The sequence below is a fragment of the Bos taurus genome, chromosome 1 (genome assembly GCF_002263795.3).
Source record: "Bos taurus isolate L1 Dominette 01449 registration number 42190680 breed Hereford chromosome 1, ARS-UCD2.0, whole genome shotgun sequence".
NCBI classification, from domain to species: Eukaryota; Metazoa; Chordata; class Mammalia; order Artiodactyla; family Bovidae; genus Bos; species Bos taurus.
The window spans coordinates 94,484,183-94,510,131 of NC_037328.1; the positions used below are offsets into that span (position 1 = coordinate 94,484,183).

At 38.5% G+C, this 25,949-nt stretch overlaps 1 protein-coding gene across 3 annotated transcripts in view; it reads left to right on the forward strand.

The window, feature by feature from the left end:
* Positions 1–25,949, forward strand: part of SPATA16 (spermatogenesis associated 16) — a 277,669-nt gene that overhangs the window by 163,988 nt on the left and 87,732 nt on the right. For all 3 annotated transcript variants that reach the window (XM_024995427.2, XM_002684936.7, XM_005201702.5), the window contains one exon: positions 18,836–18,920. In XM_024995427.2, coding sequence (XP_024851195.1) covers positions 18,836–18,920 — 85 coding nt within the window. The remainder of the gene's footprint in view (positions 1–18,835; positions 18,921–25,949) is intronic.

Sequence of the window (25,949 nt, forward strand, 5' to 3'; positions counted from 1 at the left end):
CATAATTTTGCATAAGTCAAAGTTTCTATGGATTATATCTCCTAATAAATTCTATAAAGAAGTCATACAGAAAGTTATCTGAAGATAAATACATATAGCTCTAAGCAAATATACATCTAATAGGAAAAAATGCATGTACATGCATTTTTCCATAGAATCCTAAGTTAAGGGAAAAGTTAAAATTTAGTAAGAATCTATTGCAGGCTACTATGTAATCAGCTATACCCGAAAGAAAGAATAGAACAAGTTGAAAATGAGATTCTTTTCCTTGAAGGGCTTACAATTCTGCTAGGGATAAGGTAAACAATTCTCTCTGCTGCTGCTGCTGCTGCTAAGTCGCTTCAGTCATGTCCGACTCTGTGCGACCCCATGGACGGCAGCCCACCAGGCTCCCCTATCCCTGGGACTCTCCAGGCAAGAACACTGGAGTGGGTTGCCATTTCCTTCTCCTCTCTACAGAGTATTAAACAGGTATATTTAACCATGGAGAGTGGCATGCAGTAATGCATTCATGCTCTAAAACATTTCACTTGAGAGAATGGGAGACCTTATCATTTATCCTCTAAATTATGAAAATTTTAATAGTTAAAGGGGCCCTATTAATTACCGTAGAACAACAGGCATAGACTAGGACTGTCTTAGAAAAATCTAGGTGTACAGTCACCCTAAGCATGGAGTCAAGAATGTGGGCATCACAGGGCTGACCACTGTTGAGGTTTCCTCTTGAGCAAGCATATTGCTTCCAAGATGTTTATTCATCAAGGCAGCCTAAAGTGTAGAGGAGGATGAAGGACAAGAGACCTAGAAGGGGTGGAGACCACTTTGTTTTCCTTCTCTATTCTCTTCCTTCTATTATTTCTCTTTTGAATAGCCTAGTTGTTATGTATCTGTGGTTGCTAGTCATACATGTTTTGGCCAGGATTTTTCAAACTTTTCCAGCTACCCAGACATAAACTCTGTGATCAGCATCTTCATGTATACTTCCTGCCTCATGCCACCCATCACCGACCACAGTGCCTTTCACAGATCAAGCTCTCAATAGCTTTTGTTTGAATGAATGAGTGGACAAATGAGGCAATAGCTAGGCCTACAGACAGGAGAACAGAGCTTACAGATAACAACTATTTCTATCCTCCTCTACCTGCAGAGGAACATCCAAAGGAGCAAGCAAATATCCTAGTATATGTGCCATTGTTGGCTTCCCCAACGCACATTTTGTTTTGAAGGAATAGATCTCGAACTATTTAATATAATTCAGTGGAAAATTTGGTTTCACATGTAGAATCCCATTTGTACTTCAACAGCATGTCTGTGCCTCCCTTCATTTAACAAAATCATTAGCAAATATTCATTGATCACGTACTATGTGCCAGTCGCTGTTTTAGATGCTTAGAGATACAGCAAAGAGCAAGCTTTCAGAAGTCTCTGTCCTTGTGGATATCTCAGTCCATTCATCTAATAATCACATAGCAAGTCTTTGGTGAATTCATAATGATGAATGAGATGTGATCTCTGCCCTCCACAAAATTGTACTGTACCAGACATACCTTTGAAGAATGCCAATAGCTAGTTCACAAGAGAGAGTTAAAGAGCTCTAAGAGAAGCAAAGTCTAATGACAGGCTGGAAGACAAGAATATTTGAATGCAATAAGGGTTAAAGCAGGCTTCAAGAGGAGAGTGGCATTCTCACTTTAAGCTCACATAACTATACTACCTATATTAGTTATAAGGTTCTCTAAGTTTTTCAAGTACAGGAAAAAACTTTAATAATAATAGAAAATTAATACACTTTTGAAGCAGTCTCAATAAGCCTGTGTGGGTATAAGCTCTTCAGTGAAGAAAGCAATGGCTATTTTATTTTCCTAAATACCAGTGTTAGTGCCTGGGCAGAATAATAATCTGCAAATTGAGTGCATATCAGGCACTGCTTGATGTGCGTCACATGTAATAAATTATGTAATCCTCCTGACAATCTTGTGAGGTTGGCAACTATTAATATATGCATGGTAACATGAGGAAACTGAGGCACAAAGAGGCTAAGTCACCTTGTTCAAAGTCATACAGAGAACAGATGGCAGAGTTGAGATTCAAGCAAAGGCAGTCTAGCTCCTTTATCTTTGTTCTCAATCCCTGTACTGTATTGCCTCTCTTAACCTAATGAAAATAATTTCTTCAAAGTTATTAATGAATGATAATGCCTTCATCTTCAGAAAAGACACAAATGTACAATACCATTTAAAACTGCAACCTAGAGAAGTTACTAATATGTCATTTTGGGTCCTTTAAGTCATTGAGGGAAACATTTTAGGGGTAGATTTTTTTCATGCCTCATAAATTATCTGTTTATCACTAGATGTACTGTTGCCTTGAAAAAATTATGTGTTTAAATGAAGAAAGGTACTGAGAAAGGCAGAAACTGAATGCTATAGTACAGACCTGAGGCCAGGGGAAAGTGGGTTTTCACTGTCAGGGAGCGGGGTTGGTGACCAAAATACCCACAGCATATAGTGAAAAGAAAGAAGAGAGAGGCATGGACTATTTAAAGGGGTCTAGAAAAGTGCAGAAAGCATATCTGAACACATCATAATTTTGCTTAATATCTACCCTGAATACATATCATGCATGAAAATCATCAAATGCTTATATGTTACTTGTACAGCCTTCTGCTATCCTTGGAAGAGTGCATCAGTCTTCCACTAGTGAGCTGTTAACACTTGAAGAACAGGTTCTTTACTGTATCTTGGTGAGATTAGCACAAATAAGTTTTGTTGTTGATAGTGGTGTTTTATTTAGTTCTTCTACTCAGATTAAATGGAGAATGCTACACATAAAATTGTTTTAAAGATCTGTTCTCCTTGGGTCAAAAGTGTCCCACGTAACACTTTTGACTATATTAACATAAAGATGTTCCGCAGGTATAAGCTATTTCTCTCCCAGCTCTACATTTGACTCATTCTCACTTTTCACACCAATCCTGGCCTGTCAGTACAGGAAACAAGCTTGCCTGAGTTGGGATCATTCGATTCAACTTGCAACCTTCACCATCACCACGCTCACCTTCTGGTTGACAACACTAATATAAATAACAATGGTATCACCTTAAAGTGTGTAGGTTTCATTTCATAGATTTCAAATAATTTTACATATATTATTCCTTTTACAAATACACATGCCCTTCCAGAATATAGGTATTATTAAAATCTTCATTCTGGAAATGGACCATAGAATTTTAAGAAGACTTGGTTTGAGTGATTTGCCCGAGGTCAAGCATGTTCTACAACAGTAAGAGGCACGAGCCTGTGGCCTGGTCCAGCCTTCACACAGGACCACACAAACAACATTTCCCCTATCCTTTTCTCTCTCACTATAGGTGCTTAGGTTATTACACCCCAGGGGTCCTTTTCCAAGACATACAATACTCTTCCAGCAATGAGCAGTTTTCTTTTGGCTCATATTTTCTTTTTCATTTTTGAGCCAAAAAATTATCCTGCTCAATACCAGTAAGAAAAAAAAATGTTCTTGATAATGTAGTCTCAACTGTGAAATGTTAAGTAAAAGACAACCTAAAAGAATTGAAAGCCTTTTCCATCAACCTTAAAAGTGCCTCTGATTCTTCACAAGCATCTCTGAGCAGTTCCCAGCCCCTCTCCCTTTTGTGGGAAGTGAATGAGGGTGTCTGGGTTGTCAAAGTAACTGGCAAGCACTACTGCATGTAGAATGGGGTTCCCAGAGCTGCTGAACTAGCAATGCACACGACAGTCCCAGACAACGTGAGACGCAACTGCCAAAAACTGACAGGAGTAACCACTGTTGAGAACCACTGAATGCGGGACCTGCTTCTACTCAGTTAAACATTCAGGAGTATTAATTATCTTTATTCTCTTAGTTGGTTTCATTTTATTAGTAAAATATTACAAAACTGTAGAAATGCCTATTATTTCAGTAAACTGTAGTTTAGATGGCAATCTGTAAGCTACCTTCAAAACCTCACCACATTCATGTATACAATGGAATACTACTCAGCCATAAAAAGGAATGAAGTTGGATCATTTGTAGAGATGGATGGACCTAGAGGCTGTCATGCAGAGTCAAGTAAGTCAGAAAGAGAAAACAATTACGGCATATTAACACATATATGTAGAATCTAGAAAAATGGTACGGATGAGCCTTTTTGCAGGTTAGGAGTAGAGATATAGGTGTAGAGAATGGGCATGTGGACATGGGGTGGGAGGGGGAGGGATTAATTGGGAGATTGGGATCTACATATATACACTCTATGTATAAAATGGCTAGCTAGTGCGAACTTGTGATATTGCAGGAAGCCCGGTGTAGTGCTCACACCAGAGGGGTGAGATGGAGGCTGAGTGAGAGGGAGGTCCAAGAGGGAAGGGATACATGTATATGTATAGCTGATTCACTTCACTTAGAGCAAAAACTGACACATCATAAAGCCACTATGGCCCAATTTTTAAAAATTAAAAAAATAATTTTCACCAGAGTGTGTGTATGTTTTGGTCCTATTGGAAAATTGATTCCAAGCTCCAAAGAACCAGCTTACCATATTGGAGCTTGCCTATGTCAGCAAATCACTCTTTATCTTACTCTCCCGCTCTTGCCCTGTAGGTACCAGGCACTTGAGAAATGTGTAGCTGAGTTTGTGACGTGTGGTTCAGTGACACAGTACAATAAATATGAAGATGGTTTATCAGGCTGTATAATCTCTGTATATCTGGGATTTCTTTTTTCCTACCCAAAGAGAGATTAAGAGATAGCATGGCAAGCTGTAAGACTTTCCCCTGACTCTTAAAGAGTTTTACCAGACAGTTCTGGCTACTTTTGCTGTAAGCTGTTCTGCTGCGAATGAATTTATTTTCTCCTCTGTATCCTCTTCTTTCCAACTGCTTTACATTTTATATTAGCTCTAGAAACTGCTGGCGTGAACTATTGAAAGCAAAATTAGACTCAGAATTGTCTGTTTTTGTACAGCCAGACTCTCCTGTAGATATTTTGTCCCTTTTCAGAAAGACCTAAGATGACATTCTTTGGGTTTTTTTTTTTTTCCCGTAATCTTTCCACAAGAAGCTGGATAAAACTTTATGATCCTGTTCTAGATTAGAGAAAAAGATGTTCTGGATTTTTACACATACAGAAAGGAGAGGGTGCCCTCTGCTGGTGAATGTTCCAAGGACAGGGACTCAATTCTTGGTCATGGGAGAGCAGTGGGTGGGGAGCAGACCAGATCACAGGCAGGAGCATACCCAGAGGAATACGTCAAAAGGAAATCTTCAACAATAAGTACCAACTAAGCACGCTTCTCGGGTTTATCAGGCTCTATAAACACTCTTCAGATAGTCAGGGCAGTAAATTATTTAATTTGATGCTGCTCTGTGACATATGCAGAGTACATCATGAGAAATGCTGGGCTGGAGGAAGCACAAGCTGGAATCAAGATTGAGGGGAGAAATATCAATAACCTCAGATATGCAGATGACATCACCCTTATGGAAGAAAGTGAAGAAGAACTAAAGAGCCTCTTGAGGAAAGTGAGAGAGGAGACTGAAAAAGTTGGCTTAAAGCTTAACATTCAGAAAACTAAGATCATGGCATCTGGTCCCATCACTTCATGGCAAATAGATGGGGAAACCATGGAAACAGTGGCTGACTTTATTTTTCTGGGCTCCAAAATCACTACAGATGGTGATTGCAGCCATGAAATTAAAAGATGCTTGCTCCTTGGAAGGAAAGTTATGACCAACCTAGACAGCATATTAAAAAGCAGAGATATTACTTTGCCAACAAAGGTCCGTCTAGTCAAGGCTATGGTTTTTCCAGTGGTCATGTATGGATGTGAGAGTTGGACTATAAAGAAAGCTGAGCGCCGAAGAATTGATGCTTTTGAACTGTGGTGTTGGAGAAGACTCTGAGAGTCCCTTCGACTGCAAGGAGATCCAACCAGTCCATGCTAAAGGAGACCAGTCCTGGGTATTCATTAGAAGGACTGATGTTGAAGCTGAAACTCCAGTACTTTGGCCACCTGATGTGGAGAGCTGACTCATTTGAAAAGACCCTGATGCTGGGAAAGATTGAGGGCAGGAGGAGAAGGGGATGACAGAGGATGAGATGGTTGGATGGCATCACCGACACAATGGACATGGGTTTGGGTGGACTCTGGGAGATGGTGATGGACAGGGAGGCTTGGCGTGCTGCGGTTCATGGGGTCACAAAGAGTCAGACATGACTGAGCGACTGGACTGAACTGAACTGTGACACTAGTCAGTCTCTACTCTAGAGGTATACTGCTGCTGCTGCTGCTGCTGCTGCTGCTGCTACATCACTTCAGTCGTGTCCGACTCTGTGCGACCCTGTTGGTTTCAGGCTAAACCTGTTACAGTATTATTATTTATGATTTCCTTGGGACTCAGATATTAGTTCATTCATCTAGAAAAGGAAAACATTCACTTTTAGGTTTTTCTTTTCTCAGAAGAATAGTAGGAAACATCTTAATAACAGGAAACATCTCCTCACAAGAGTAGAAGGTAATGTTTTTAAACATCCCTAGTGTCTGATACTGGGTCACCCCAGGACCTGGAATATGACCATATTTAAAGATTCAAATGCTTTCATATATGCCTTTGTCTTTTGATTTTGTCCTTAGGAATGGTGCCAAAGTCTAATTTTGTGTTAGACTATAGTCACTGCCTAGTTTAAGCTCATCCATTATCTCTCAGGAGAATTCCAACAATGACCTCCCACTTGCAAGCTTCCCACCTTCAAATGCATCCTCTAAAGAGCTGCCAAAGGCAGCTTCCCTGGTGGTCCAGTGGTTAAGGCTCCACATTTCCACTTCAGGGGCACAGGTTTTGTTCGATCCCTGGTTGGGGAACTAAGATCCCACGTGCCTCACAGTGTGGTCCAAAAAATTTTTCTTTTTAATTTTAAAAACAGTTGCCAGGGTTCTCTCTGTAAACCACAGAACGTCCCATGCCATTTAGTACCTTAAAACCTGTAGGATAAAACTCAAGCTCCTTCATGCCTTCTCCCTGCTTTCCTTACCTGCTCTAAACTTGGCAAGAAGGTCCTAATGGGGTTTCCCACTCTTCCTTCTACTTCCAAGCTCTGCATCTATGTTCCAACTGTACCCTCTGCCCTGAATGCCCTTCTCAGTCTTATTCTCGCTTTTCTTGACTAAAACCTGCTCAACATTTTAGGTTGGACCAGGTTCTCATCTTCTGTAGGCCTCTTTCCCTGAGTACACCAACCATCTCAGCTGCATGTGCATATATCAACTATCCCACTTTACTTGTTGAGATAGAATTATCTTCATGCATGTTTGCCTCCCCACTAGACCTTGATGATAGGCATTAGCTTCTTCATCTCAGAATCTCCATTTTTGTGGAATGAATGAATTCACAAAGTATACACACTACAGTATGATAAAAGCATGTGCTACAAATCCATATGGCTCTAACAGGACCTCGGTTCCACATAAACTCATATCTAACAAGCAAAGTAGAGGCACCCCTGTATGTCTGGAGGCTGTCACTGTTCCTGCTAAGCACAAGAGATCTTGACTGGGTAAGATCCCACATCCATATTTCCTGCCAATAATCCTTCAGTTGTTCCCTAACTTCTGCAGGAAAAAGTCCAAACTCATCTGCTTGGAATCCAAGAATACTATAATCTGTCCTCGACATAATTTTCTGGCCCTCTCTTCTTTTACACAAACCTTCTGCCTCTCCTTAGATTCTGCATCAATACTTTCCACCTTCAATGCCCTTGTATGTAATATAAGGGCCAAAGCGGGGAAAAAAGCTCCCTTTTCTTCATCACCACTTAAAAATAATGATAGCCATTCTTCAGGTCTTAGCACTGAATCACTCCATCACAGCCAAAAGTAATCATTTCCCCTTTTAAAATTCTATAGCACTTATGCTCTGCACTTCTTAGTTAACATTATGTACTTAACATTTGCATAGTTCTTTACAGCTATAAAACTGCCTCATATTTTGATTACTCTTTTCAAATATGGCTGTTATATCGATACTCAAATTGGCAGCTCACAGAGGTCAGCATCATGTCCTTATACTTTTGAATGTTGCCATGACTCTAAATCTTATTGTAATAAGCATTTACTGAATGTTGATAACCCTATTTGGGGGTTTCACATAGAAAAATTAATCATCAAAAATAAAAGCAAGCTTATATATATAATCTGAAATGAGTTTATTCATTTAGACCTCTTCAACTAGACATATATTTTTCTATAGGAGTAATAATACATTTCTTGAAATGGCCAGGAAAGGAAAAGTTGGCTGTGTCAGACTAACAAGCCAGAACCAAGGAGAAAGCATGTCTGCTGGAGAGACAAGCAGGACATAGGGACAGGGGAGGAGGACCAGACACCAATAGGTAATAGTAACTACCCTCACTGTTTCATCAACCACAGCAGTAGAGTCTTTAGAGAGTAGGCAACAGTTTGGTGAGAAATTAGCACCAAGGAATTCCAACAAAAGTTAATAAAGTCTTGTAAAAGGCACAAAAGAAAAGAATGGTTTTACATACTAATAAATAGTATTATTAATAAAGAGTACAGAACCACAGTGAAGAGGCCAAATTTTGATGTCAAATGCATTTTGTTTAATGCTGATCTTTTCACCACTTTTGGAAAACTAATATCCTCAATTTGAGGAACCTCGGTTTCCTCCTTTCATAGCTTGAATGTAAGAATTACATGAAATGGAAAAGTAATTACTGCATATTTTGCTGGCCAAAAAGTTCGATTGGGTTTTTTATGTTACGGAAAAACCCTAATGAAATTTTTTGCCAACCAGTACATGGTAGGCATTCAAGAAATATCAGTTGCTGTTACAAATAACAGTACTATTATTGTTGTAGTGTGTGGTGGTTATCAATTGATAATCTAGAGACAGGCAATATTTAAAATTCCTGGCTAGCAGGCAGATAGTGAGCTTCAAGGAAAACTCTCATCCATTACTGGACAATCTTGCAAGAGCAAGTATGGCTAGAACTCCAGAATAACCACATCTGTAATCAAGTTAGGAACACATTGAACTAGGTTTGGTCTGCAAAAGGTAGAAGCTTAGTCTCAGGGACAACTTTCAGCTATTAGAATTAGGCAATTAGGCACAGTGGCAGGCTTGTTACAAAGATCCAAAGACTAAAATTAACTTATTCAGTGTCCATCAGCTACTGAAATGCATGAACCTGCAGCACTGCAGGGGCTGAGCCTCCGGATGAACTAGGGGAAGTGGAGTAGGAAAGGGGATGACCAAGGCAAAGTGCAAACAAAAGCAGACGTTAAGTTACTGAGCACCATATTCATTAGGTTTTCCAGAGAAACAGAACCAGTAGGAAATAAACATACATGGAACTGGCTTATGTGATTATGGGGGAAGCGAGGAGTCCTGTGATCTGTAGCTAGCAAGCTGAAGACTCGGGAGCCACCAGGGCTGCAGTTGCAGTCTGAGTTTAAAGACCTCAGAACCCAAAGAGCCAATGGTATAAGTTCCAACCCAAGTTTGAATCCAAAGGTAGGAGAAGACCTGTCTCAACTCAAAGACAATCAAAGTGAATTCTCCCTTACTCAACCTTTTTTTTCTACTCAGGTCTTCAACAGGTTGGATGAACCACACCTGCTTTGGAGAGGGCAATCTGCTTTACACAGTCTATGGATTTAATATTAATCTCATCCCAAAACACCCTTACAGACACACCTAGAAGAATATTTCATCAAATATCTGGGTACACCACAGCTCAGTCAAGTTGACACTTAAAATTATCCCCCACAAGCACCTACTACTTATCAGGTGTTGAAAGAGGCTCAAGAACAGTGCCTCCTGAGGCTTAGTCCAGAGCCATGTCCAGAGTCGATGGGGATGTTCTGTGCCATTCACTGTAGTAGCCACTAGCTATTTGTGGCTACTGAGCACTTAAAATGTACCTCGTGTACCTGAGAAACTAAAGTTTAAATTTTAATTTTAATTCATTTAAATATTAAATATAAATAGCTACATATGTCTAGTGGCTACCATATCAGATAATACAGGTCTAGGGAAAGAAGGTAATACACAAGTAAATCAACAAGTAAATCACACAATGTGAGACTTACACGGGAAAAGGATAAGATTCTGATTGAGGTAGGGCAGAACTTATTTAGGTTAAAATGGTCAGAGTAGGCCTCACTGAAGAGGTTATCAATGTTTGAGCTAAAGCCCAAAGGCCTAAATCTTGACAAGGAGCAGCCAGATGAATAATCGAAGGAATAGATTCCAGGCAGGAGGAACCACATGCACAAATGCTCCAAGGTAGGAAACTTCCTATTTGCTTTGAGCAACTGAATAAGCCACACTTGATGGAAAAAGCGTTGAGGAGGAAAGAAAGGACAGCCTATTACAATAGTGGCAGGCCACCATAGGAGTTTGGGTTTTATTGAGATAATTTACAGTTACATTTTTAAACATCATTGTGGCTAACTGCCATGTGGAAAATATATGAACCTACAAAAAGACGCATCGTGTGTGTGTGTGTGTGTGCATGAGCTTGAGTGAATGTGCTAGTCTGGCCCTCCTCCCAATCAGAATATAATCTCTTTAGTATTAGCATGTATTTGTATTCAGAAGGAATATGTACTTTGCATCCATATTAATTTATGTAAAATTAATGGTGTGTATATACATATGCTCTTGAGCTTTCTTAAGTATAGGAAGAAGGAAACAACCTGTTAAATACAATGAAAATAAAGAAGGATTCTGCAGTGAAAATTATCTGATAGATACACATCTGAGAAGTACTTAAACCAGTTACACAAATGAATAGCTGCATACAAACTCTGAAAGATTATCTATAAACTCTTGAGAGAGGTCATTTTCTGGTTGCAGAAGAAAGGAAAGGAGTAAGAATTTAAAAAGGTTAAAAAGACAACCATGAAACTGACTAATGTCAAGCAAAGGGGACCCACAGAGAAAGATTAAAGAAATTGGAGTTAATTAACTTAAGGAGTTGGTGATGGACAGGGAGGCCTGCCGTGCTGCAATTCATGGGGTCACAAAGAGTCGGACACGACTGAGCGACTGAACTGAACTGAGCTGAACTTAGGGAAGAAAAGATTAACAAACTATTGTGAGGATACACAGACAGAGGATAAAGTCTAGTTGGGGTTGCAGCACCACTGGATAGAAAACTGAAGCCCACAGAATAAAACTGCAGAAGATGCTATTTATGACTGTGAAACTGGAATCAGTGAGGAAAACAGAGCAATGTCCTTCCATGGAAGTCTTTAATATAGAATAGATTCTCATCAGTCTCATTTGAAAGGTTTAAGTGTGATCCTGCCCAAAGGCAAGATGCTGAGCGGAATGACTTTTCAAGGTCCCAGGTGTCAGCCCAACAAGACCACACAGCGGATGGTGTGATGCGATTTTCTTTTGTTTACCCATATCTTATTGTTTTACACCACCATGTGGCCACACTGAGTAGAAATGCTATAAATTTTGAATCTGAACATAGGCCTGGAAAAATGTCAATAATAGATTCTCATACTTTTAGAACTGCACAGTCTGTTTAGAGATATTCAATGTGTAAAGTCACCTGGCATGAATATCTTTATTCCTCATGATTCTTTTTCAATATTAATTTGGAAAACAACACTGATATCTGTCTTATAAATAACAACATGTCAAATTCTTTTATTGTGTATTTGCTATTTGATAGAAATAGGATTTGATTTACAATAAGCTGAATTCATGACATAAAAATCTTTTATTTTAGATGCTATTTATTTGAAAGCCAGATTCTGACCCTTTTACATTTAACAGATATATTAAGTAAACGTGACTTCAGAAAGAATATTTTTTAATGAATTCAAATACAGTATCAAAAGAATAGTTGATTTACTTGCAGAAAAAACAGTAATAATCAACACATTTTTCAAGACATCATGTTAAAAATAAATTTAAATGCAACACATTAAGCCACTGTGCTTCTTGGTACCTTTTTTCTTTCATTTATGTAATAAATACATCAGCATCCATTAGCATTTGTTAAGCTCTCGTATGAGCTAAAGGTGGCATTGGATTCTATTTAATACATTGGAGAAATCGCCAAAGCCCAGTCTGTCCCTTCATTCCCATGTCACCTCTACTAACAAAGCTTTCTGTTAAATATGGATGGTGAGGTAGACCTAGGGCCAGGCTGCTTGTGTTACAATCCTAGTAAACTATGTGTCATAGTTTATAAGGAGTTTAAGTTTTTTAGTTGAAGTAAATAAATAATGTTTTGTCATGTAATCCACAAATATTTATTGTATGAGGACCACACTATATAGCACCTCATTAACAATGCCAGGCACTCCTTGGGCAGTGCAGACAGAACAGTGAATCAAATAGGCAACAATTCTGACCCTCAGGGAGCTTCCATTCCAGTGATGACCCACACAGTAAATACTGGGGCTTTGGGGACCTAAAGTCTCTGTTATAATTATTCAACTCTGCTGCTGCTGCTGCTAAGTCGCTTCAGTCATGTCCGACTCTGTGCGACCCCGTAGACGGAAGCCCACCAGGCTCCCCTGTCCCTGGGATTCTCCAGGCAAGAACACTGGAGTGGGTTGCCATTACTATAGCACAAAAGCAGTCATAGACAAAACATAGACAGTGCACAAATAGATGAGCATTGCTATGTTGCATTAAAACTTAATTAACAAACCCAAGTGGCAGACCAGATTTGACCCACAGGCCTTGGCTGGCTGACCCCACAGTAGAAGAAGACAGTAATAAATACTACCAAAGTGAAAAATAACAAACACTGTGTGAAATGGTGATGAGTACTGTGGGAAAAGCAAAAACAAGCAAGAGTATGAATAGGGTTAGAGTGTATCAGGGTCATCCTTTACTGAGAAAATAACACCTGAGAAAGACCTGAAGAAGGTGAGCAAAAGAGTCAGGGGTGCCTAGGGAAAGAATATTCTAGGACAGAGACTGTCAGGTGCAAAATCCCAGAGGCAACAGTGTACCTGTTCTTTTTGAGGAAAGCAGGTGGACAGTTTGGAGCAACTAGGAAATGAGATCAGAGAAGTAATATGTGACCAGATGGCATGAGGCTCAAATTCCATTTTAAAGACGGGTTTTCACTCTGAGTGAGAATAGGAAGCCTTTGCAGTTTTAAGCACAGCAGTGACCTGCTCTGGTGCACTAATTTTAATGGGATCATTCTGGCTGCTGTATTGAGAATAGACGGAGGGAGAAGCAGGGAGTCCAGTGTGGGGTCTGTTGCAATAATCCTGGGGAGACATGATGGACCAGATGGTAGTGCTGGAGGTGGTGAGAAGAGACAGGATTTGAAATAGGTTTAAGATAACCTGACCAGAATTTTATCTTGGATGGAATGTGAGACAAAGAGGGAAATCAGTGATGACACTAAGATTTTTGCCTAAGAAATTAGATAGATGGAGAAGACTGCTAGAGATAGAGGAAGAAAGGAAGATCAGGGTCTCAGGTATGGAGATAAGATTAGGTATCCAAGCAGAGATGTTGAGATGGCAGCTTTAATAAGAGTCTGCAGATCCAAGAAGAGGACTAAACTCAGGGTATAAATGAATGAGCCGTCAACCCATGGATAGTGTTTAAAACCATGAAACTGGTGAGATCACCAAGGGATTGAGTACAAAAAGAAAGAGAATGGGTACAAGCATTGTGCCCTGGGAACTCCAAGGTTAGGAGTCCAAGAAAATGAGGAGACGCCAGCAAAGGAGACTGAAAAGGGCAACCAGGAAGACAGGAGGGAAGTCATAAAGAGCAGAGCTGTGCAAACCCAGTGGGAAGAGGATACTGGAGGAGAGAACAGTTGCATCAGTTATACTGGAGAGTATGTGTAAACTAAAGACTGAGAAATAAGCCACTGCATTTAAGAGTGTGGAGACCATTAGCAGCATCAATAAGAGCAGTTTCAGTGAAGTGGGAGGAATAAGAGCCTTGCTGAAGTGAGTTGCAGAGGGACGTTTTTGTTCTTTCATTCACTTTTTTTTTTTTTTTAAAGAGAAAGAATTAAGATGATAAATGGAAGGGAAGTGAATCAAGAGAGGTTTTGGGGGTGTCTTGTTTTGTTTTAAGGTGGTAGGAAGAACAGCACTTTTGTGTGTTAGTAGAAAAGCTCCAAGAAAAGGAGAAATTTAAAGAAAGAACAGGAAGGTATGAGAGAAAGAGCAAGAAAATTGCTGGAGCAATTTCCATGGGTGGGCAAGACAGGACAGGCTCTGGAGCAGAATTGTGGGTGGGCCGGATTCACATTCTGCATGTAAAGTGCTTCTTGTGGTGCTTAGCACTTAGTAAATCTCAAAACAGACATTAAACTACCAACTGTCAATTAAAAAGGTTTGGCTAAAGTGATCTGACAGTTCCAGTGTACCTACAACATTCAGTAGATGAATCAAAGTAAGTTGAATAGAATAAAGATGATGAAAGGAAGACATTTAGAAGTAACATTGAGTCAAATCAACTAGCATCTAGGATATTAGTCTAAAGGTAAACAAAAGCCTAAAAGATCCCTGAAGGAATGTAGAAAGAGTGATGGGTTAGTATTTCCTTCTGACTCATGATGAGAGTCAAGTCTCAGGATCCCGCCAGGTACTTGACTCCTTGTAGATAATTAATCAATTATCTTTGCCTTTTATAAGTTCAACATGATGGAAAACCACTATCTCGTCTCACAAGCACTGCATGCATAATGTTATTTCCATGCCCTTTTCATGTTCTTCCACTGATTTTTACACTGTTTCATAAAGGCTAAGCTGTAAGGCAGCCACGATAGGGCAACAGACAAAGGAAGGTGGAGGGTAAAACCATCACTGCCGTTTCCACTGAGAAGAAAATGGGGTTGGAGCAACTGCAACCCCATTGTGTTCCTCATATGAACACAGCTCTGTGCCACGTACTGGGAGAAACACACTACACTTATGAAAAATAGCCCAGCAAACATGGACCTCTATGAAACTATAGTTTGTTATCTTTTTATGATTGTAATAATTGTGCTTTACTGAGGGCAGGTAGCTAATTTCAATGAATCTTAATTCTTCACTTAATTTCAATATAGACTTGGAGATGTATTCCCTTGGAAAAAGGACTTGAGCCCCCAGGTGTCATAAAATCATACTTAAGAAAGTAGTAAAATTTGACCACACGTTGTAATAGAAAAGCAACTTTTGGAAAACATTAATAAAAACAATAAAACTCATAATTTTGCAATGATGAACTCAAAACCAACTCACCAAAAGCTTTACAAATGCAGGAAAGCTGAGAAGCCCACTGTAGTAACCTACCTCTTCTCCTCTCACAATTGTTCCAATCCAAGGACAGAAATGACTAAAATGATAGAAACAATCCATTTAGATTTTACTTAACTTGAGCCCCTGTGTCTATGATCCAGGGTTAACTGTTACAGTTCTTGTATATCTCAAAACTGTGAAGTTTCTTTCCTGAACTCTGCTCAATATTTTTAGTACAATATGTATGTTGTCCTGAAATATTTAAGGGGACCTGTGACTAGAATGTGTAGAAGCTGGTGTCTGACTACTGATTGACACTTATATCTAGCTTGCCACCTGTTGCTCAGCTTAATACTCTGTTTATCTTAGAGTTAGGTAAACGATGTTACATCTGGCCCAGAAAATCTTACTGAAACACAGAAAGTTGTCCTTATTTATTTATTGTTTACAGCTGCTTCTAAAAGGCAAATGTGAGTAGTTAGGGCCAACAAAGCTTAAAATATTTACTATTTGACCTTTTACAGAAGGGGCTTCCCTGGGTGGCCCTAGTGGTAAAGACCCTGCCTGCCGATACAGGAGACATAAGAGACATGGGTTCTATCTCTGGTTCAGGAAGATCCTCTAAAGGAGGGCATGGCAACCAACTCCAATATTCTTGCCTAGAGAATCCCATGGACAGAGGAGTCTGGTAGGCTATAGTCCATGGGGTCGCAAAGAGTCAGACATGACTGAAGCGACTTGGCAGGCACTCACACCTTTACAGAAAGAGGTTTCCCATACCTTGTTTAACTAATGGCTGGTGTCCTCATTAAGCAGTGCTTGTCTGAGCTGTATTACATATTCACATGCTGACAAAAGGAGGAATCAGAGTGCAGATCAAGTCTTCGCCTCTGAGGACCCAACTTCTATGAATCTAGAGCGTACTGCCCTCGGCAGTAAGATTTTACATTTGCCTTGATATTTTAAATTCAGAATTTATAAAATGGATTTCTATTAGGTGACAAGCACCTACATGTCAAGTAGATTTCCTTTTTTGGTTATTAAAGGAAGAAAATTTACAAGTGTTTCTGTGCTAAGTCATTTCAGTCATGTCCGACTCTTTGCAACTCTGTGGACTGTAGCCCACCAGGCTCCTCTGTCCATGGGATTCTCCAGGCAAGAATACTGGAGTGGGTTACCATGCCCTCCTCCAGGGACAAGTATTTCTATCAAAATGCAAATATCTGAAATTTACTTTGCCCCTCTCTAGTCTAATTTTTATAACTTGTTTTCTACCCTCTATCAGTTTGTGTGTTATGAAAACCTCCTAGCTCATTTCATCTTATCATTAAACCAGGGCTTTGAAAAATGTAAAAAGGTTTCTAAAAATTATTCTTAAATTATTGCCATTTATTTTGAAATGTCAGTGGATAGATTCATTTCAATACCACATGTGTGAAAAGAGAAATATTGAGCTGAATAATCCTTCAAATGGTAGTACTTTTTCCCATTGTTAATCTTTAGAGTCCTAATTTTTTGTCTGTCCTGAGCGAAAATCTAAGCATTCTAACTCTTCAACAGAGTACCATAGTAAGTTTATAGCTGCTCTGTCTTAAACAATATATATATTTAGGGAAGGAAAATTTCTAATTCAATTTACAATTATGTCAAGAAACAATACATATCTGTAGGCAAAGATAAGAAAAACATTCAGGGTACCAAGTGATAGGTCTGCTTAAGTAAATAAACTTTTGGTACTAGTGATTAGGCACACAGGATTATATGTTTAATTGGCCAATGTGACAATTTGGAATTACTTCCAGTCAGGTTTAATTGGATTTGGAATCTCTGGAGGAAAGAAATAGAGAAGCCTAGCAAAGGAAAAGTCATAAAAGTAAACTGTTTTTCCAAAGGGTGCTAAGCAATGAATTAATATCCACTGCACAATAGTTTTTAATATCCCCTCAGCTTAATAAGACTAATGTGGTGGTTATACACACTACATTCCAAAACTAATTCAGTGAAGCACCATGGCCAGGAAAGTGAAGTATTTGTTTTTGTTTTTTTTTTTTAATTTACCAGAGTCTGTTTTATTTTTTGTTGTTGTTTTTAATTTTATTATTATTATTATTTTACTTTACAATATTGTATTGGTTTTGCCATACATCAACATGCATCCGCCATGGGTGTACACGTGTTCCCCATCCTGAACCCCCCTCCCACCTCCCTCCCCATACCATCCCTCTGAATCATCCCAGTGCACCAGCCCCAAGTTTCCTGTATCCTGCATTGAACCTGGACTGGCGATTCGTTTCTTATATGATATTATACATGTTTTAATGCCATTCTCCCAAATCATCCCCACACCCCCACACACAGAGTCCAAAAGACTGTTCTATACATCTGTATCTCTTTTGCTGTCTCACATACAGGGTTGTCATTACCATCTTTCTAAATTCCATATATATGCGTTAGTATACTGTATTGGTGTTTTTCTTTCTGGCTTACTTCACTCCAGTGAATAATAGGCTCCAGTTTCATCCACCTCATTAGAACTGATTCAAATGTATTCTTTTTAATGGCTGAGTAATACTCCATTGTGTATATGGACCACAGCTTTCTTATCCATTCATCTGCTGATGGACATCTAGGTTGCTTCCATGTCCTGGCTATCATAAACAGTGCTGCAATGAACATTGGGGTACACGTGTCTCTTTCAATTCTGGTTTCCTCAGTGTGTATGCTCAGCAGTGGGATTGCTGGGTCATAAGGCAGTTCTATTTCCAGTTTTTTAAGGAATCTCCACACTGTTCTCCATAGTGGCTGGACTAGTTTGCATTCCCATCAACAGTGTAAAAGGGTTCCCTTTTCTCCACATCCTCTCCAGCATTTATTGCTTGTAGACTTTTGGATCACAGCCATTCTGACTGGCGTGAAATGGTACCTCATTGTGGTTTTGATTTGCATTTCTCTGATATAAAGTATTTGTTGAGTTGGAAATTTTTTACATTCAATTTTAAGATGACTAGTTAATCCCAAGTTGAATAATCTCTAATTTAGGTAAAGTCTGAGACATGCTTAAATACCAGTATGACAGCTATATATGTTATGCTAGATTTGAAGGTGTTCTAGAGTCCATAAAATAACTGTTACTCTATAAATGCTTTGAAGTTTATTAAGAGGTAACCAAAACAAAGCATTCTCTTTAAATATTCTTACACTATGGACATGAGTTTGGGTGAACTCCAGGAGTTGGTGATGGACAAGGAGGCCTGGCATGCTGCGATTCATGGGGTCGCAAAGAGTCGGACATGACTGAGTGACTGAACTGAACTGAACGGATATAAACAGAAAATCTATGTAGAAGACAAACGGCATGTTGCTTCTCTTCTAGATTTAATTTCAGTACCAAAAAAAAAAAAAAAACCTACTTTCTACATTCTAAAATGTGCTTTATGCTTTGCTTAATATTAGCCTAGTCAAATTTAAACAAGATCTTCTTTGGTATTTATATATACTGCCTGCTATAGTTTTCCTTCTGTCCTACCTATAAATTTTTTTTTAATCTGTCCTTGTTCTTAGGAGTGCCATGATTGCTGACTACATGTTCTGGCTCTGTGGAGGAAGCGAACATGGTATAAGCAAGCTCATCAAACTGTACTGGCAGGTAAAAATTGATGTTCCAACCAGGGAGGAGGAGCCTGTTTCATTTTTAGAACCAAAATGAAGGACTGGTGCTTAAAAGACTGCTGGAAAAGGTAGCTCTGGGCATATCAATCAGAAGGACACTACTCAGTAGTAATGTATTTATAATGAAGTAGATTTTCTGAGACTAATTTTAAGGGCAAAATTCAAGGTTGTTAACCCTTGGCCCATACTTCAGTTTTACAACCCAATATAAATTTTAGACATTCCAGGAACTATGTTCCCAGACATGCTGCTATAATGCCATGATCCTTTAAAATATGAACATTGTGTTTTCATAGATTCTTTTTGATCTGTGAACTGTAAAAGCAAATTCTAGAAGTAATACCAATTACATAATAAATAAAAATACAAAGATCCATTGTATTTGTGGGGTAATGTAGCATCTGAAACACTTAATCCATTATAAACTGCAGATCTCCTTTCTTATTTATTATTCAAAATGGCAAGAAGAAGTCATACCAAAGGTCAACTAAATATCAAGAAGGGAGTCACAATTTCTCAGAATGTTAAGAATTTGTTGTTGGTGTTGTTCAGTTGCTAAGTTGTGTCTGACTCTTTGTGACCCCATGGACTGCAATACACAAGGCTTCCCTGTCCTTTACCATCTCCCAGAATTTGCTCAAACTCATGTCCATTGAGTTGGTGATGCCATCCAACCATCTCTAATTCAGTCTCCTTCACAACATACAAATCTGTTCTTATCCTATTCTCTCCCCACAAACTGTCAATGACTTTCTCCTGAAATACATTCAAGGTGAGGAACTCATTCCCCAAAAAAATAACATCTAACTCCCTAATTACTGAACTACTCTCCTCATTAAAATAGATTTCTACTCCCTTAAAACTTTCATCAAGTGGTTCCCAGTGAGGCCACATGGACCAAATGGAAACCCACTTCCAAATGAAATGTTATCAAATATTTAAAAATACAGTACAGAAGCCTCTTCCAAATCTCCTCTCCAAACTGTTTGTGGTCTTTTTTTCCTTTGTATTTCGACATAGTTTAATGTAATTGAACATGAACCTTATCAACCAACTAGAATAAGATCTGCTAAGACCTGATATGTAAGATAGAAATAATTGTCAACAGTCTCCTGATGCTTCCTGATATTTTTCCCACATTTTCAGTATTGTGTCTTGGTGCCTGGTTTTATGTTTCTATATCACTTATTATCCTTGTTGAGCAATAAAGTACTAGGTTTATCATATAAAATTCTTAGTAATTTATATGGTTCCATCTGAATATTTGGAGCTCAATTCACCTGCTACAAAAAGTAAATTTTTTATAAAATAAAATTTTATTTTATATAAAATTTTTATATAAATTTATTCTTAAATTAGCCCTAACATACTTGAAACCTGTAAATTGACCTTCAAAGTAAAATTTAAGACTTTATGTAAATGCAAGACTTTCCTAAGGAAATCTAGACCATGCAAAACGTAGTTACTTGTATGTATGTAAGCAAATAGTTGTAAAGAATTGCCAGATGTGGAAAATAAGCAAATAATATCTACTACATAGCTATATTAAAATAAAGTGAAAGTGTTAGTTGCTCAGCCATGTCTGACTCTTTGAGATCCTATGGACTGTAGCCCGCCAGGCTCCTCTGTCCATGGTATTCTCCAGGCAAGACTACTGGAGTAGGAAGCCATTCCCTTCTCCAGGAGATCTTCCTGATCCAGGGATTGAACCCAGTTCTCTTGCACTGCAGGTAGATTCTTTACCATCTGAGCCACTGGGGAAACCCATAGTAAAAGAAAGGGGTTATTATTAAAGGATTTCAGAGGTTTTTGAGAAAGCAGGGAAAATGGTTGAATCTTGAGGGTTAGATGATATTCAGCAGACCTGACATTTGCTAGGTTCCAAATGAATGCTTGATTAATTTATTCATTCATTAAACAAACATAGATTGAGCATCCACTATTTTTTCTACATTGAACAAGGGAAAAATAGATCCAATATTGGTATAGCCTAAGATAAGTTAAGAGCTTGAAATTTTTATAAATGAATTTTTGTCTGTCTTCTTCAGCTTTCAAAGAGTACTAATATCCCTATTTTACTTAACTCAAATTTTTAAAAAATATCTCCACTTACCAAAAAGTACATGCTATACAAAAAAGGAATAAAACAAATGCTATTATTTTACTATTTTGTATTAATAAAATATAATAAAAAACATATTTGTCTTTGTATTCTTTTTCTCTTTTAATTTGAAGCAACTTGATATACTGAAAAATGGCCCTCATCTGGAAGTCAGATTTGACTCAATTCAAGTTCTAACACCAACATCCAACCTAAATCAGGCTAGTCTCCAGACAAACTTCAGCTAGAAAATAAGAGGTGATGGTTGGATGGCATCACCGACTCAAAGGACATGAGTTTGAGCAAGCTCTTGGAGTTGGTGATGGACAGGGAAGCCTGGTGTGCTGCAATCCATGGGGTCGCAAAGAGTCGGATATGACTGAGCAACTGAACTGAGAACAAGGGATTTGAGGTTTATTCGTAAATCCCATCTAGGCTCTAAAATTTCATATTTTCAGGGACATTCAAATATGATGTCACACAACCTAGTGATGATATGACAAATGAGTGGTTAATATCCAAAATACATAAGCGGCTCATGCAACTTAACATCAAAAACGAAAACAACCTGATTTTAAAATGGGCAGAAGACTTGAAAAGACATTTTTCCAAAGAGGACATGCAGATGGAAAACAGGTACCTGAAAAGACACTCAACATTGCTAACTATCAGAGAAATCAAAACCACAATGAGCTATCACCTCACACCTGTTAGAATGGCTATCATCAAAAAGACCACAAATAAAAAATGTTGCTGAGGATGTGGAGGAAAGAGAAAGCTCCCACACTGTTAGTGGGGATATAAATTGGTATAGGCCCTGTGGAAAATAGTATGGAGTTTTCTCAAAAAACTAAACATAGAACTACCATATGATCCAGCAATTCCATTCCTGAATTTATATCCAAAAACAAAAACACCAATTCAAAAAGACACATGCACACCAATGTTCACAGAGGCATGATTTATAATCACCAAGATATGGAAGCAACCTAAGTGTCCATCAATAGAGTGGATAAAGAAGATGTAGCATGTGTATATATACATATATATAATGGAATACTACTCAGCCATAAAGAAGAATGAAATTTTGTCATTTACAACAACAATGAATGGACTTGGATGGAGGATATTATGCTAAGTGCAGTAAGTCAGGTAGAGAAAGACAAATACTATATGAAGTCCCTTATATGTAGAATCTTAAAATTACAACAAACTAGTGAAGACAATGAAAAAGAAGCAGATTCACAGATATAGAGAACAAATTAGGTTACCAGTGAAGACAGGGAAAGAGGGAGGAGAAATATAGGGCAAGGAGATTAAAATATGCAAACTACTATGTATAAAATAAGATACAATGATATACAATACAGGGAATGCAGTAAATATTTTATGATAACTATAAATAGAGTACAACCTTTAAAAATTTTGAATCATTACATTGTACACTTGTAATTTATAAAATATTGTACAACTACACATCAATAAAAAAACATATAAGTTACAAAGTTTAAGGAAAAAAATAACATAACTAGAAAACATCCTGCAGATGAGTTCCACAAACAAAACCCCTCTAACCTGCTCCAACATGAGCCTTCCACACCAGTGTCTCCATAGTTACATAAGTCCTTCTGCTCACCAGTCTCTTCCTGATCCTCATTCAAATGTATATATCTTTCCCCAAACCTTGGGCTGTTCTAAATCAAAAGGGGTTTGTGGAACACCGCCAGAGAGTATGCAGTCCATGTTAACTTTAAAGAGAAGTCCGTCCCAAAGCACCATGGCAATCAAAGTGTTCAATATAAGAATGCCCCAAACATCACAGACTAGAAATTATGTCTGCATGTATGTTAGTAGCTGTCCATTAAGGCCAAAGAGACGGGGGCTATTTTCACTATTTCATAAATGAAGAAGTTATGATTTATCTGCCTTTCAATCACTTAAAATCTCTACCATTCTGGTCAGTTATTCTTTTAGAGATGTTCAACAGGAAATTGAAAATTTCAGAATGTAAAAACTTAAGAACAAGTCTAAACTTACTCTCACAGTCTGTCAACTTACAAACTCTCAGATGCAAATGAACACACCTTTGCTTTGGTGAGTTCAAGAATGGCTTTCAATTGTATTAGGAATATTTTTCATATCATCAGCTCAGCAGGAAAAAATGCATAAAGCTCTACACTATGTGACAGCTCATACTGGGATATGTTGCTTTCATTAAAAGTGTTTGCCCCCATTATTCTATAATAGTATCACCTCTTCATACTGTTCATGGGGCTCTCAGTTCCATCACTTCATGGCAAACAGATGGAGAAAAAGTGGAAATGGTGAGAGACTTTATTTTCTTGGGCTCCAAAATCACTGCAGATGGTGACTGCAGCCACAAAATTAAAAGACACTTGCTCCTTGGAAGAAAAGCTATGACAAACCTAGATAGCAGTGGAAAGCAGAGACATCACTTTGCCAACAAAGGTCCATATAGTCAAAGCTATGGTTTTTCCAGTAGTCATGTACAGATGTGAGAGTTGGACCATAAAGAAGGTTAAATGCCAAAGAATTGATGCTTTCAAATTGTAGTGATGTAGAACACTCTTGAGAGTCCCTTGGACAGCAAGGAGATCAAATTAGTCAATCCTAAAGGAAAGCAACCCTGAATATTCATTGGATGGACTGATGCTGGAGTTGAAACTCCAATACTTTGGTCACCTGATGCGAAGAGCCAACTAATTGGAAAGTCCCTGATGCTGGCAAAGATTGAGGACAGGAGGAGAAGGGGCAACAGGAAGAGATGGTTGAATAGCATTACCGACTCAAGGGACATGAGTTTGAGCAAACTTCGGGAAACAATGAAGAACAGGGAGCCTGGCATGCTGCCATCTATGGAGTTGCAAAGAGTCAAACACGACTAAGTGTCTGAACAATCACTTCAGAGGTGAAGAGGGCTGGAACTAACTTGTCACACTGTACCTGCATTCATTCTTCTACAACTTGATACTCGTCTTCTGTTATCAGTCTCCTCTTCTCAAGTGCCCCCAAACTTTACAACTTCACAATTCCAAACTAATTAGCAAAATGGAAAGTCCTTAGTCCAGCCATTTTAAAGTAGTGACACATATGTATTCATATATTGCTCCTAAAGTAATAAAATTATTCCAAGAAGATCTTGAAGAGTAGCTTCTGGTCTGTCTCCCAAGCCTGTTAGATCCAGGGCTAAAGTGAATAGCATCTGAAGCAGAGCTAGATTTAATAGCATCGACAACTGTAAAACAAACAAGTGTTCCTCTTCCACTCCTGTTTCCCTTTCCTGTTTTCTCACCTTTATTTTCAGCCATGCTCTCAAACACACCAGTTATCCTGTGTGCAGCTTTATCTCCTGCAATGTGAGGAACAGAGCCAACTCTGGTCTGCATCACTCAGCAAAGTAGGGTGAGAAAAGGCAGTAACAGCTAATTTTGTTTCAGAACTCACATGAAACGAGTACAGAGAAATCCCACTAAATGGGGGCAAGCTGCCTGCTCAGCTCATTCCCCACCTTGACTGTTCTTTTTCAATTCTTTCTTTCTTTAAGCCACAAACCCCTTTGAGAATCTCATTCAATTGACAAGAATCCACCTAGAAACAATACTCAGAAACATATATACAGGGAAAAAAATGTGCTTTTTATCTCATTGCATTGGAAATTGATCTACACATAGTTGCTAAAACATCAATGACAGGGAATTATGGTTTTCTCACAGTTGTAAGAAGGTTGTACACTTTTTTTTGGAATAAACTGATTCATCATATTTGACATTGCAGCAATGTCAGTGTTTCTTCTTAATGGCAGTAAGAGGTAAAATCCTGATTCACGAAATCTCTAATAGCAAATGGAGTCCGAGCTCCTGTAGCTCACAGTATCTCATACGGAGCACGCATCAAGAAATACCAAAATTCATATTACATCATTGTCCTCAACTCTATGAGATTATCTTTGTTAACTTCGTATTATCAAGGTTATCTACATCAGCAATTTGTTTCCATTTTAATTTCATCTAGACAAAGAGTGACCTTTATAAGAAATAAGCCATCTGCAGAGTTTCTATAGATTTTTTCGTCCCTAGAAACACTCAAGACTTTTTCAATCTCACCTCCAGTATTAGAAAATTCAGATTTCTATCTAAATGAGCCACCTCATTTAGAATAACAGCTTGATAAAAACAAAACAAAAAAAAACCCCACTGTTCTTCAGTAGTATCTCTGATAGCAAATTCAACATTTCAATCAAAAGGTTTGCCTCATTTTTGTGATAAAGATATGAGCCATTATAAAGCTAGTCCTGGAATGAGCTTCTCACATCCAATTTGTTCTAAGAAGGGGCTTTCTTTTCTCTTAAAAATTTTAAAAGAATTAACCAAATCAAATCTCTTCTCAATCTCTTCTCTGGATTGCTAACAAACTTCTCTAGCAGGAAAGAACTTCATGGTGTGCCCCTGTATCTTGACAAAGGTTTACTGAAAAGGCACTGATTCGAGTTCTTGGCTCTGAGGAAGTTGAAGACTTTCACAGCAGTGGAAAGGCCTCTTTGGGGACTGCTGGAAGGGCTGTTGACACTAACACAAGCCCATGTAAAAAGGCTGACATGTGGAGCATCTTTCCTCAGTGAAGCAGCAGAAGCTGAGATAGTGCCAACATCTCGGGTCCTCCATCTGTGCAGAGAATACCAAGACTCCCCATCCAATCCAAGCTGTGCTTGGCATTGGAATGTGCACCATCTTAAAGATATCAATGGCCTAAATGGTTTCCAAGAAAGGCTCACCAAAAAGGAATATTTCTTTGGTGTAATAAGTCTCCTTTCAAAGGACAAGATCGGGAGCTGGCTGCACTGAGAGACAAAAGATTTTCCCCAGGCACGTGCTGGAGGAAGAGAGT